Genomic DNA, 13851 nt, shown 5'->3' on the forward strand with positions numbered 1-13851 from the left:
CTTGAAAACTATTTTTGTCCGTCATTTGCACATAAATGCTATGTGCTTGTGCAATATAAAAATTGACTGTATTGTGACTGACTATTCTCCTCATCCTCATGATTATTTCCACTAAAGTTTTAGTTATAATTGGAGTAATTTTGTATAAACACTGGGTAACCTTTGACCTTATTATCCTTGAAGTTGACTCCCATTTGACCCTTCCCTTAAAGGGGCATTTCGTGATCCACAGCCTCATCCCCGGGGGTACTGCGGTACAAATGACCATACAGGGACGTGCCGCAAACATGGGTAGCATTTTCAGCCTTCTGGTATATCAATGACCCCTTTTTCAAAGCCTATTTTGGTATATGAATGGGTCTTTTTTAAAAATGTTCTCAATTTTTTCGGAAAACAGCCCAATTTTTCCTTAATCTAGCTAAAATTTTCCCAAAATTTTGGGAAAATTTGTAAAAACTAAGACAATTTTGGGTAAATTCGGCTGAAAATTTTGACTTTTGGTATATCAATGGGTCCAAATTTCTTGAAAAATTGGTATATTTATTGGTCTACTTCCAAAATCTCAGCGGCACGTCCCTACCACAACAAAACTTGAGTACCCTCCCCACTTTTCCAAAAAAAAGTTGAGATTTTTACACCACTGGATACCTCTGGTTACATAATGTTTATGTACCAAATATTTCTTGCAGATTAATTTGTTTAGCAAAAATATCGCCAAATTTTTAGCTGGGCCCATAAAATACAGGATTTTTGTGGTGGTCAAACTTTCGGTACTCCACCGGAACATAAGGCCCATTACAATTAATTCTTAGTTTCCTGTTCCCGCCCGCGTCCAAAGTAGAGAATTGCAAAATATTTAATTATTTTATTTTTATTTTGGATTTTCTCTTTTAAAATAACTTTTAATAACTTTCATTTGCCACTTTCTGACTTTGATCATATCAAATATAATGATGAATAAACAAAGAACATAACTGTACCATTACTTATGTATAAAATCAAACTTAGTTGTAAAATAATTAAATGCATGTTCCTAGTCAAAACGGGTTGATGTAGGTTACGACCGCTTGTTTTAAAATAAAAGAAAATAATAATTAATAATTAAAAGTCACCTCATCCCTTGTTTTCAACCATGAAACGGGAAACTAAGAATCAATTGTGAAGGGCCTAAGAGTGGAAACTCAAGCCTGTTGGTTGGATAGTGAACACAGATGAATCAAGAACCTACCTGGATAGTCATGATATCTACCCACTCTTAAGAATTTAAACACAGGCTGTGTCCAATGTCACCCCAGGGTTTGGATTCCTTTCTGGGGTGACTTTGGACATAATAAACGAATACCAACAAAATTGACACTTTGTTTAAAATACACCACAGTGTCCTCTGTGCTCCTAACCACCTCAACTATTTCCACCCTCTCCATTGCTCTACTCTTCAGGTCGGGGTGACTTTGGACATGCACTTGAATACAAGGTGACCAAAGTCACACCAAACCCAGGGGTGACTTTGGACAAACTTCGCGCCCCCAAAATTATCGGAAAATAAAATAAACTCGAGTTGACTCTATGGGCATGAACTGTCCTCTATTGGTACTTGCCAAACCCAACATGAAACTCAGAATTCTACTGATCATTATAAAAATATTTGCGATAATACATCAAAATTGTCCAAAGCCACCCCGATGTTACAGTATTAGCTATTATTAAACCACAAAGTGTTTTTTAGTGATGTGTCTTGTAGTGCAAGTGTACAGTTGCCTGAACATTGCTGAATGAAATGACACTCAAATTATAATTTCTTACAGGATCTTCTTCTTCTTTCTTCTTCTGTCGACCTTTACATTTGCTCTAGCACTGACATGCGTACACCGATTTTGACCTAACTTGGTCACAATCATCAATGACCATGCCCCTACATGTCCTATGAAATTCGTGGGGTCAAAGGTCAAGTATGGGTTACAGGGGTCAAAAACGTGATTTCAACTCAAAATCCTACTTCTCCCACAAATTTTGTAGGACAGTAACGCCACTTGCACACATTCATTGCTATTACCCAGTGTCTATGAATTTTATTAGCTAAGAAAACATAGGAGAGTGACGGTATGTGCACACATTAATTATGTCAACCTAATGTATATGTGGTATTTTTTTATTTGGGGTCAAAGGTCATTAGGGGTCACTTCCGTATAAAACAAAATACCTTCAAAATGCTACTTCTCCCACAAATTACGTAGGACGGTGACGCAACTTGCACATGCATTGCTATTACCCAGTGTCGATGAATCATACACAGATTTGAGGTCAAAGGTCATTAAGGGGTCACTTCCTGTCCAAGACGAAAAACATGCAAAATGTCCATTCTGTCACAAATAACATGGCAGAGTGATACTATTTGCACACATGCATTGACATAAGGCAATGCCTGTGGAGTTTTCGTAGATTCGGGGGTCAAAGGTCATGAAGGGGTCACAGTACGGCTGTGTTTGTGGTCTTAGACCACAGCTAAGTCTAGTTTCAGTATAAATCTGATCCTTCTCCACCTGATTTCATGCAAGGTTGGTAAATTTGTAAAGAAAGACAAAACTATAAATTTTGTTTAGGTTCAAAGTCAAATGTGACTCTTTATGGCAGTAAATTAAGTTAACAACTTCAAAAATTTGAAGATGCAATCACAGGCAAAAGACAGTACATCTATAATTAAAGACCGAATTAAAAAGACTAGTTTGCGCCTGACGCCAGAGCAAAGGCGTTAACGTGATTGATTGCTGACCTGCGCAGTACAGCATTTTTGGTCTACTTGACAGGACATCATACACCTAACTAGTCTTTTTAATTCGGTCTTCAATTATAGCATATTGTGGTCCCACTTTTAATTAAAGAAACCGACATATTGACAACAATTAATAAATAAATATATTAATTATACATTTTCTTTTACTGATGAATTATCAAATGAATTTGAATGTCTTTCAACACAAGGAGACTATAATAGTCTATACATCTACCTCGAGTCACCAGCACTAGCTTTGAAGTTCAGTGTGTTCTATGTTAGCTTAGCGTTACTTGCGCGCACAATCAAAGTGGCACGTATGTACACGCAAGAAACAATGCTAAGCAAATGCAGCACACGCTGAACTTCAAAGCTAGTGCCGGTGACTCGAGGTAGATAGGAAGTATTCTTTCTGGTTGTGAGGAATAGATTCAGTTCTATACACTATTGAAGTAATTCCCGCGATAGTCTGGTGAATGTGGGGAAATGATGGGGCTTGTCATTTTGGACTAGCATTGTGCTTGTACTGCTGAGGTTTCATTTCTCAGTTAAAGCCTTAATGTACGATTTCCGTCAAATTTTGATTTTGTTATTCTTTATTCAAAATGTTGCAATAATATTAGTAATAACTGACGGTAAGGGTTGCTGTCCATTTTAGGTTGAAATAACAAGGTAAAGTGAAAGAAACCCCACTGGTTATTTTGGCCATTTAACACACAGTTCTATGGGAGGACATATTATCGTAATTTTAAAATTATGATAGTATGTCGAACTTTGCTCTGTTGACCTACAAAGACAACAAATTTGGCTGATTCCATTTAGGTGCAAGTTGGGACATGTGTAAACATTACAAATATGCAAGAAAATCAGGTTTGAAAAAAATTAACCAATTTCATATAATCATATTATAAGATCGTACATTATGGCTTTAAAGTAACAACCAGCATGACAAGGTGTTGTGAACAGGGATGGAAATTTCCACCTGCCCCCGTGTCGTAATTGACCCTTTTGGTAAATCCCATAATTCATTGTGGATAGACCTGAGATGTCGTCATTTGACGTCAAGCCGACTTGCAATGTGCAGTAATGTTGTTCGCTAAACGATGTGCGCATTGGCATCCATGTCAAATGACAACATCTTGGGTCTACCCGCAAAGGTTTATGGGATTTACCGAAAAATGACATGGCACAGATGTGAGCAACATTTCACGAGTGCATGATGTACATTAGACCCCAATTCAGTGTTACTATAGTGTCCTAATCGTATATTATAGTAACACTGAATGTCCTAATCATACATTGTACACACCATGAAGATATTCACTGGTATAGGGAATAATTAGTTTAAACACTTGAACATGCCTTCCATAGAGCAGAGCTTGAGCATTTGCACCTCATTCGGTATCTCACCCCTGGGTAAAGGAGTAAGTGTTGTTGACCTTTTTCTAAACTATATACCTAAATATGGCCCTTTTGGTATACAGGAGTATAAAATCCAGTCAAGTGCCTCACACTCAAGAATAACATTGAATTAGACACTTCAGTGTTACTATTAATGGTGGTAATCTGATACAGTTCATTCCTTAGAATAAAATTGTATTCCACCTTATCATTCAATTACTTCAACACATCTGTGGACTGGTGCTGATGATACTGAATTCAATCAAATTCGACAATTTAAGAATAGCACATCTGATAATGATTCTGTTTTTCAGACAGTCTGTACCCTTGTTCATGGATGCAATGAAGTTAATGAACCCTAACTAAGCCCTGAACATTATCAACCCCAAATTGCAATGAAATGTCTTGAGATTGAGAACTATTACAAAAATATGAACTCCCAGCCAGCTGATGCTGAAGTCAATTATGCACGGTGACTTGGCAGTATTATTATTAGAGTTTTGTCAGTGGGTGTGCAGCAATGTATCCTTCATTTGCACAGATTTCTTCAGATATCTTTGATATGTATGCATCACCATTCTTCTCTGGACCTGAAACAAAGTAGATGGAAAGAAATATAAATACAGATAATCAGTTTAACAAATTGAAGAAACAAAATGAAAAACAACAACAAACAACTGGCAGTGAAGGCTCATACGTTTCGCTAGTTGAATAAACAAAATCAGTTTTGAAACTAGCAAAGGAAAATTTTCATTTACCTTGCAAATATTTTGGCAAGTTACCTTGCTAAAATCACTTTATCAGACATTCAAAAGCTGATTTAAAGAGAGAGATTTGAAGTGCATTAGAGCAAGCGCTTGCCTTTTTGTTAGACAATCATGTATTGTCAAAGTGCATAGCACTTTCTGACAAAAGGTCACACGGGCCAGATAAAACAATTTACAACAGGTCCGCTGGGTTTTCAGGTGGTAATGGCCGCCAGACCCGCGCCAATTCCCGAGCCCTGTGGCGCTGATATGACTTGGGTGACTGCATCATCCTGTCATGTTGGACGCATGTATGCGCAGTGGTTTTTGCTTTGTTAGATTTGGCACGGTTAGGGTTGATACGTGAGGTCAAGGTGAAATCAAACAATAACTGACTACTTAACTTAAAGCATTATTGAAAGGCCGTAGCCGGTATCGCAGAGCAAAATGCTACTCAATTTTGATCACTTTGCTAGTTTGCTACACAATTTTGGACATGTGTAGCAATTTATGCCTTAGTACAGTGAAGTGTGCAAATGTTTCAAAAATCAAGTAATGTGAGTTGATAATACTATGCATAAAATGTCTTACATCCAACACTGTTGAAAGGGATGGATCTTTGGGATGGGAAGGGAAGGTGTGGAGAAGAGAGGAGAGGGGATTTAGGATTGTATCAGCCACTAATCCCCCTCTTTTGACTAATTTAGACACTTAGCCCCCTCTTTTCAGAAATTCTGGATCCACCCCTGCATAATGAGAAGCCATAATGTTGCGAATAGAAAGTTATTTCTTCATTATGTGGAGTAGACCCTCCCTCGGGTCCATGGAGAACGACTGGTAATGTAGATTACATAGCATTAAAAATCAACCCAATACACGGACCCTCCCAGTCTGTAGGCAATTTGACTTCCAGCTCCCACAAAATGCTGGGAGTTCACTTTTACGGATTTGGAGTCACGCAATCTTTCTATATACCACGTCCGTGTTCTCACTGCCTCACCGTTTGTGTAAGCAGTGGTGTAAGCGACTACAATTACCGATCAATCAATGCAGCTTGGCGGCGCGGCGATATTTGAAGAAGCTTCCCTTGATAAATAATGAGCAAACATTTGCAAACCGCACGCGCACATGTACGCATATGGACAATAGGACTAAGTCAAGTCGAGTGTTGATCGATTTTAACAGTGATAGGCCTACAGTGTCTTTACTACTGATTTGAAACTTTAAAGAATGGAGTAACTTGTTGATATTTAATGTCGTAGGCCCGAGTTTTAGGTCTGTTTTTACAGCTGAGAATTTTGTGCTGATCCATTATGGAATATGGGATCATTTCCCGAAGGATTTGGAGGTGGGATTGGAGACGGAAGATTTGGAAAACAATATTAAAAACATTGAAAGAAAGTATGTCCAAAAATATTGGTATGTTTTTGTTTGTTTTTAATTCATTTTTGGACGGTGAAATTATAGTGTGTCTTCGGTGAAGGACCCCCCCAAGAAAAAGGGCTACTATACATCTAAAAATCCTTTGTGAATAATACATTTATGCCCATAAATCAGAATATTCTTTTACTTCATTTGTATCAAAGTGAAGCTTGCTGTACTTTTGGCTTTTCATGGGGACGAGAAGAAGGAAATTTGCACCCCCCCAAAAAAAAAAAAAAAAAAAGGAGTCAAGATTCCTCGTTTTATGGAGTTTCCTAAAATTTTATCTATGAATACAAATTTGTAAGAAATTATTAAATTTGGAGCTGGGGGCAAACATTTTTTGCCCAGTCGAAGGATGGGGCATGCAAGCAATGTTTTTTCCAGCCGAGAAGGGGGGGGGGGAGCAAGCGATTTTTGTCACACATTCATGGGGCGTCTTCAGTGCCGCCAAGAGCCATTACGGGCCCGGGGGCCAGGCGGCATAGGTCACGCGACACGTGACGTTTTTCGAGGCTGGCGAAAATACAAGGCTGACAGCCCCATCCAAAATATACTGCTAGCCGTTATAACTTGAAAAACAACATATTTACAGTGGGGTACTTTGTCGTACCCCAACGGTTTTGCACTTTTGGGGCTAAAATGGGCAAATATGAGGTTAATTTGGTCAGAAACCCATTATCAGGCATCAACATGGGGGATGATTGTATGGACCACCCCCCTGGCAAAATATTGGGGGGGGGATAAATCCCCACCCCGGGATCTACGCCAATGGTGATAACTGTGAGTGTGTGTGGGGGGGGGGGCAACAGTGGCGTAAATTTCTTTGTGATATGAGGGAGGGAGGTTGGTGTAAAATCCTTGAACATAATATGTTGCAGCGGAGCAAAAGTAGCATGTTTAGCTGCCAATAAATCAAATATGAACATTGAAGGAGACAAATGGCGATTGGCGAAGCGCGCACAAATTTGCAATTCGAAAGTGGCATTTTGCTCCCAGTTAAGGGAAGGGGTATGAACGTTTGGGACATTAGAGCACATCAGACATATCGAATTGCATTCTGAATACGAAGAATGTCATTCTGATATCAAATAATTTTATGGCAAATCATTAAAAATTTATATTTTTGATATTTAACAGTAGGCCTACTCGAAGTAAACTTTATAAATCTGATGATTTATACTTAACGTGTATGTAGGTGGGATGAAGATATTTCGTAGTGAAGATATGGATTTTTTCCCCAAAACACCAAAAAAAATTGGGTCTTTTTGGGAAAAAAATCCATATCTTCAATATGCAAGGTCAAAATTTTCAATTGATCGTCGGCTTTTCCTCCCAGTTACATACACTTTAAGAATATATCATTAGATTTATAAAATTTACTCGAGGACTGTTATATATCAAAAATTTGAAAAATATCAAATTTTATAATTTGTCATAAAATTTGTATTATATCGTGATTTTCAAAAATGAAAATTATTTGATATCAGAAAGACATGCTTCAGTATTCAAAATGCAATTCGACACGCCTGAGGTGCTCTCATGTTCCATAAAAAATACTGTCGAAACGCTCAAAACGCTCATTCCAGATCCCTTAAGTTCACTGAAGTGCAAAAAAATTGCCAATTTAAAGCCAATCTAAAGCTAAAATGATCCAAGTAGGCCTAAGAACCGTTGAATTGGTCAAAATTTGCAATTCGAATTAGCGACTTTTGCTCCCAGGTTAGACTTATTGAAACAAACCCCATGCGAAGCGCGGAAAAGTTGCAAATTTTAAGGTAAATGATCAAGGGCACAATGCAGGCGAAGCGCGCGAAAATTTGCAATTTGTGTTCCCATGATTGATTAAGCTGCACTCCCCTGATTTCTCAAAGATTTCATTATATCGAGGATGATCAAACAGTAATATAAATTCAAGTGAAATATTTATTAGAGTGTGTGCTTCAAAGGCTATCTTGTATTTTTTTAATGCACGTCTCTTTTTTTTCTTATTTACGGGCCCGCTATTTTTGTTTGTTTGATGGGCCATACGCGTAAAGAGCAAAGAAAACAGACCTTATAATGGACCCATAAAGGCAAAGAAAAGATACCATAGGCCCGTAAAGGAAAGAAAAGAGACCTTAGTGAGTATGTAAGCAAAGAAAAGATACCTTAATGGACCCATAAAAAGAAAAAGGAGACCTCAGAGGGCCCGTAAAAAGCAAAGAAGAGATATACCTTAGGCCTAATGGACAAGAAAAGAGACCTTTGTTGGCCCGTATATAGTAAAGCATTAAAAGGGCATTTCGTGACCCACAGCATCATCTCCCCCCCCCCCCACTTTTCTCAAAAAAAGTTGAGATTTTTATATCACTGGAAACCTCTAGCTAAATAATGTTGATGTACAAAAAAATTCTTGCAGATTAATTCGTTTAGTAAAGATATCGTGAAATTGGAATCGTTCTGGTATATCAGATGGAGCACATAATCATGCATAACTCGCACACGCAAAATTGGAATTAACTGAAAATTTGGGAATAAGCTTTTTTCGTGGATATCTACTGAAAAATGTCTTTAAAAGAGGATGCTAGGATTACGAAATACTCCTTAAATTACAAGGTATCTTTTCTTTACCATTTACGGGCCCCTGCGGTCCCTTTTCTTTGCTTTTACTGCCATAGTAAAGTATGTTTTCTTCACTTTTTACGGGCCCCTATAGGACCCCGGGGTAGCTCACCCGGTTACCCCCCCCCCCCTTGTCGGCGGCACTGGGCGTCTTTTAAACAAAATGCTGTAAGACTTAGGAAAACAGTACGGAAATGTTTAAATATGCACATTTTCCCGCTCGCTGTACTCGCAATATAGGTAAGGTCCTACCTAGACCTTTTAAAATTTGCAAATTGGGATCCCAAAATTTGACATAATTATGCAAACGGGGGGGGGGGGGGCAAGCGATTTATGGCAGGCCTGGAGGGGCAAGAGACTGTTGGCACGCTATTTGGAAATCCCCCCGCTCATAATTATTGCACATCCCCTGTAGTGCAGTCTTATTCTAGATTGGTCAAATTTGACACAGAAATGGTCAAATATAACACGGGAAATGAGTCCGCGGGGAAACCACAACTTATTGGTCAAAATGCCTGAATGCCGTGACTAATAATAAAGTTTGTCAAATTTACTTGATTTATTTCCGATTCAGAGAAAGTACTTTCACACGTTTCCAACTCATTTCAGACGCATATCGACCAAGAAATTGGTCAGTGTAACACAAACATGTGTAAAAATAAAATGACACAGAAAGTTTGACTAATTAAGAATAAGAGTGTGAGGGAGATTGCCCGGGGGGTACTCAAGTTTGGTTTTGGTATAGGGACGTGCCGGGGACGTGCCGCTGAGAATTTGAAAGTGAACCCATAAATATACCAATTTTTAAGAAATTGGACCCATTGATATACCAAAAGTCAAAATTTTCGCCAAATTTAACCCAAATTGTCTTAGCTTTTACCAGGAAAGTTGAATCCCAAAATTTTGGGAAAATTTTGACAATTTTGGCTAGATTAAGGAAAAATTGGGCTATTTTCTGAAAAAAATTGAGAAAATTTTGAAAAAAGGACCCATTCATATACCAAAATAGGCTTTGAAACAGGGGTCATTGATATACCCGTATATATACCCGTATGGTCATTTGTACCCCCCCCCGTGGGGGGGAGATTGTTCTAAAAAAAGGCCATAATATGGCTGCATTGAATCGTTTTAGTACTTTGAGCATCCTGAAATTGGTTAAATTGGCTAAAATAAGATAGAAATAAATGCTGATCGACACAATAATTAAAATCATCATGAATAGGATTTATTTGTAAAGTGAACTTATTGTTGCCTTGCGCATACCCTGTGTGCGTATACCTTGTCCCCAGACCGCGCGTGCCAGATGAGATCAATACCGTTCAGTTGTTTACAAGTGTCCCAAGCTCGATCTCCAGGGCAGCGCATCACATCACGCTGCATAGCTTTGTGCTACCAAATTTGAATTGAAACTGGGCGGGCTATCATAATTGACACCAGAATCACGGGCTTAGTTGAACGATTATTTGGAAGTGAGATCTCTAACACTTCGGAACAGTCTCGGCGTGGGGAGCGGTCACTGAATTTTAGCGTCAATGTAGGAGGTGTGATTAGTGTAGTGGCATCAATTTTGTAGAAAGAGGAATTGGTTTTGGGCGCTGGGAAGTGGTTTTGGTCGCTGTGTATTTAGAATCGGGTGGGGTGGGGGGGGTAGGGGTGAAGGACTATGGCATATTTTGATAGGCTATTATGTAATTATGTATCGGTCCATTATCCAGGCCGGACCGAACCGAGACTGTGGGACAGTCTATATGTGGAGTTGACCTTTTCAACTGTCAAAACATACCACCTCTCAAATATAGGGTCCACAAAACAACTTATAACTTCCCCTAAATACTTTTTTTTTTTTAATCAAACAATATTTGACGAAACAAAATTTGTTTTACACATATGGACAAATTTATAGCGTCACATGTCATTGCGTTCAGTCACAATGGTTCATTATGTGAAAAAAAAAGAGACCGTTTTAAACAGTGTTAAAAGTTGCATCTGAGTCCATAGTATTCAGCTCTCAAATAATACAGTAGGCCAGGTATATTCATGTGCAAGCTTCAAAATAACCAGGCACCCAGGAGCCATTTACCCAATGGTCATAACATTTTGGCTCCTGGTCCACACCAAAATCATGTGAACCAGGCTCTACATTTTTTTTTAATAGAGCCTAAATAGGTAGTTAAAGCAGGTTTTGTATTTGATATGTAAAATTTAAATTTAAATGACTCTTAGCTCTTTAAAAACGGCTCCTGGTTCACTAGATAATCTCAGGACCAGGAGCTGCTTTTTCCAAATGTGTGGCTCCTGGTCCAGATCTGCTTATTTTGAGGCTTTTTCATGTGTTTGTTAAAGAAAACCTGACTGCTACACACATGTATGGACTCAGGTGCAACTTTTAAAGCGGCCTCTTTTCTTACACAATTAACCATTGTGACTGAACGCAATGATGTGTGGCGCTATAAATTGGTCCACATGTGTAAAACAAATAGGGCTATACATATATCTTTTTACATTTTGTAACATATTTTTGACTTATTTTAAAAAGTATTAGGGGGGAACTTGTATAAGTTGTGGACCCTATATGAAGAAAATAACTTTCTATTCACAAAATATGACTATTCATTGACATCAATAGTCAACAGGGATAATGGGCTTTTCCATTTGAAAACAACACCCCCACTTTGGAAGAATTTGGAATTCCACCCAAATTCAACAGTTTAAATTTCTCCAGATCCAACCATTTTCATCCATAAAAAGTGGCTGGAAAAGGTGTGAAAGATTTTGGAATTCCAAACAAAATTGTCTAATTTTAAGCAAAATGGTGCAAAATTCGACTGGATTTTATATATTTTTCAACAATTTTCAGCTGGAATTTCACATAATGCTGGTTTCATACTTTCTGCCGCTTGCCGCTGAGCGGCGTGACGCTTCATAATGCCACTTGCACTTGTCTGCAAGCGGAGCAGCACACCGCTGAGTGGCAGTGGCATGACTCTGAAAGCCACTCTTGTCACGCAGCACCGCTCTAAAACCGTCCTTGGCAGTGGTAGCATTGGTACCATGTAGGTACCTTGGCAATGGGGTACCTGTGCAGGCAGGCGATCGCAATTGGAATCTTGTAGTGCTGTACATCACTGCATGCCACATTGTGACATGACACTTGCAAACAAATGTGCAAACGGCCTAGAGGCAAGTAAGCATAATGAACTATCAGTATTCAGACTTCAAGTTATAGAATACTTACCGTACTGACGCGAGTATAGTCCCACCTTCGAGTAAAGTCCCACCCCCAAACTTTCGGAAAATTTCAGAAAAAAAAAAAAAATAAATAAATTTAATTTTTTTTTTAAAGTTATTTATTTTTTCGGCTTTGGAGTGTCCCAGGACCTAGACCTAAATGCTAGGATCATTCATGGTTGACCTAAAAAAAAAATATAAAAAAAAATTCAAGATGTTTTGTTATTTTTAATATGAAAATTGATAATTTGTATTCATGTCATACTCTATTAATGATTTCAAAATGCATTCAAATTCAATGCATTTTGAAATCATTAATAGAGTATGACATGAATACAAATTATCAATTTTCATATTAAAATAACAAAACATCTTGAATTTTTTTTTTTTTTTTTTTTTTTTTTTTTAGGTCAACCATGAATGATCCTAGCATTTAGGTCTAGGTCCAGGGACACTCCAAAACTCGAAAAATTAAATTAAAAAAAGATTTTTTTTTTTTTTTTTTTTTTTTTTGAAATTGGTATAGTCCCACCCCCAATTTTGAAAAATGTTCACCCAAAAACGGGGTGGGACTATACTCGCGTCAGTACGGTAATTAGACTTCAACATTGCATGCTCACTCTGCCAGACATCTCATCATTTTGCTGTGCAAAACCCACTATATAATTAGTACCCCCTGTAGAATTTGAAACCTTACCTAACTTGACACTGTCTACAAGATCCATTATAGTGGTTATAGAATCATCACAGATGGCTCTAGTCAGCTCTACTTCGTGGTCATGATTGCGAATCCCCCATGCTATAGACCGAGATGACCTTGATATACATGCTGTCATTACGTACAGATGCATCACTATGTCGGCACAACGTTTCAGCATAAACTGTTGATGGATTATATCCTGTAACAGCAAGTAAAGAAATACTTTTGTTTTCCTAAATTGAGTATGCTCAACATTTCCATTGTGTACAAGTTACCTATGTTAGTGATTCAACAGTAGCTGAAGAGTACACATATTAGGCCCATAAAAAAAGTTTGCTTGTCTTCGTCTGACCGTTGTTTTTTTTCTTCAATTTTTCCATAGAATATCACAAACTTTTCACCTCTGGACTTTTTAGTACTGGAACTACACTCCAGAGGCAAATAATCAGCAACTTTTAAAATGACCAATTAAGTGTGTGACTCACATTACATGACTCGTGTTACATTCAACTTACCTGAAATTACCAACTTTATTATTTATTTCTCAACTTTGGATAAATAATCATGTAAATGTTACTCTTTTGATATATAATTTCAACCTTCTAGTGAATGTTTAAATGAAAACCTATTATAAATCTTTAATTTACTAAGTGAAACAAGGCTGTTAAAAAGACTAACTGCAAAAGGTGAAAATCCCAGAATTTCACGCAAAATTCACTTTTTTTGGCATTTTTTCATACTAAATGTTATTCAAGTTAACTGAAAAACCATTCAAATGATAGCCTTATCCTTCCCATTCATTTGATACCACATTTGTGATTGCTGTGCTTTCATTTGCCTTGTCAGATGCAAAAATTAGTTTTTGAAAAATTCCATTTTAACATGGAATTGGCATTGCCCCTTAATTAGGTTCTGATTGCCAGTGATTGGCTAATTGAATAGCACCTCATTCGCCGATCAATCTGCAACTCTTTTTTTGC

General features: G+C 37.8%; 1 protein-coding gene across 1 annotated transcript in view; it reads right to left on the minus strand.

The window, feature by feature from the left end:
- Positions 1 to 2656: 2656 nt before the first annotated feature.
- Positions 2657 to 13851, minus strand: part of LOC140148957 (complex I assembly factor ACAD9, mitochondrial-like) — a 37216-nt gene continuing 26021 nt past the window's right edge. The window contains exons 14-15 of the mRNA XM_072171068.1: positions 12869 to 13070; positions 2657 to 4761 (exon numbers count right to left, since the gene is read on the minus strand). Coding sequence (XP_072027169.1) covers positions 4664 to 4761; positions 12869 to 13070 — 300 coding nt within the window. The 3' untranslated portion in view covers positions 2657 to 4663. The remainder of the gene's footprint in view (positions 4762 to 12868; positions 13071 to 13851) is intronic.

Source organism: Amphiura filiformis, chromosome 3 (genome assembly GCF_039555335.1).
Source record: "Amphiura filiformis chromosome 3, Afil_fr2py, whole genome shotgun sequence".
NCBI classification, from domain to species: domain Eukaryota; kingdom Metazoa; phylum Echinodermata; class Ophiuroidea; order Amphilepidida; family Amphiuridae; genus Amphiura; species Amphiura filiformis.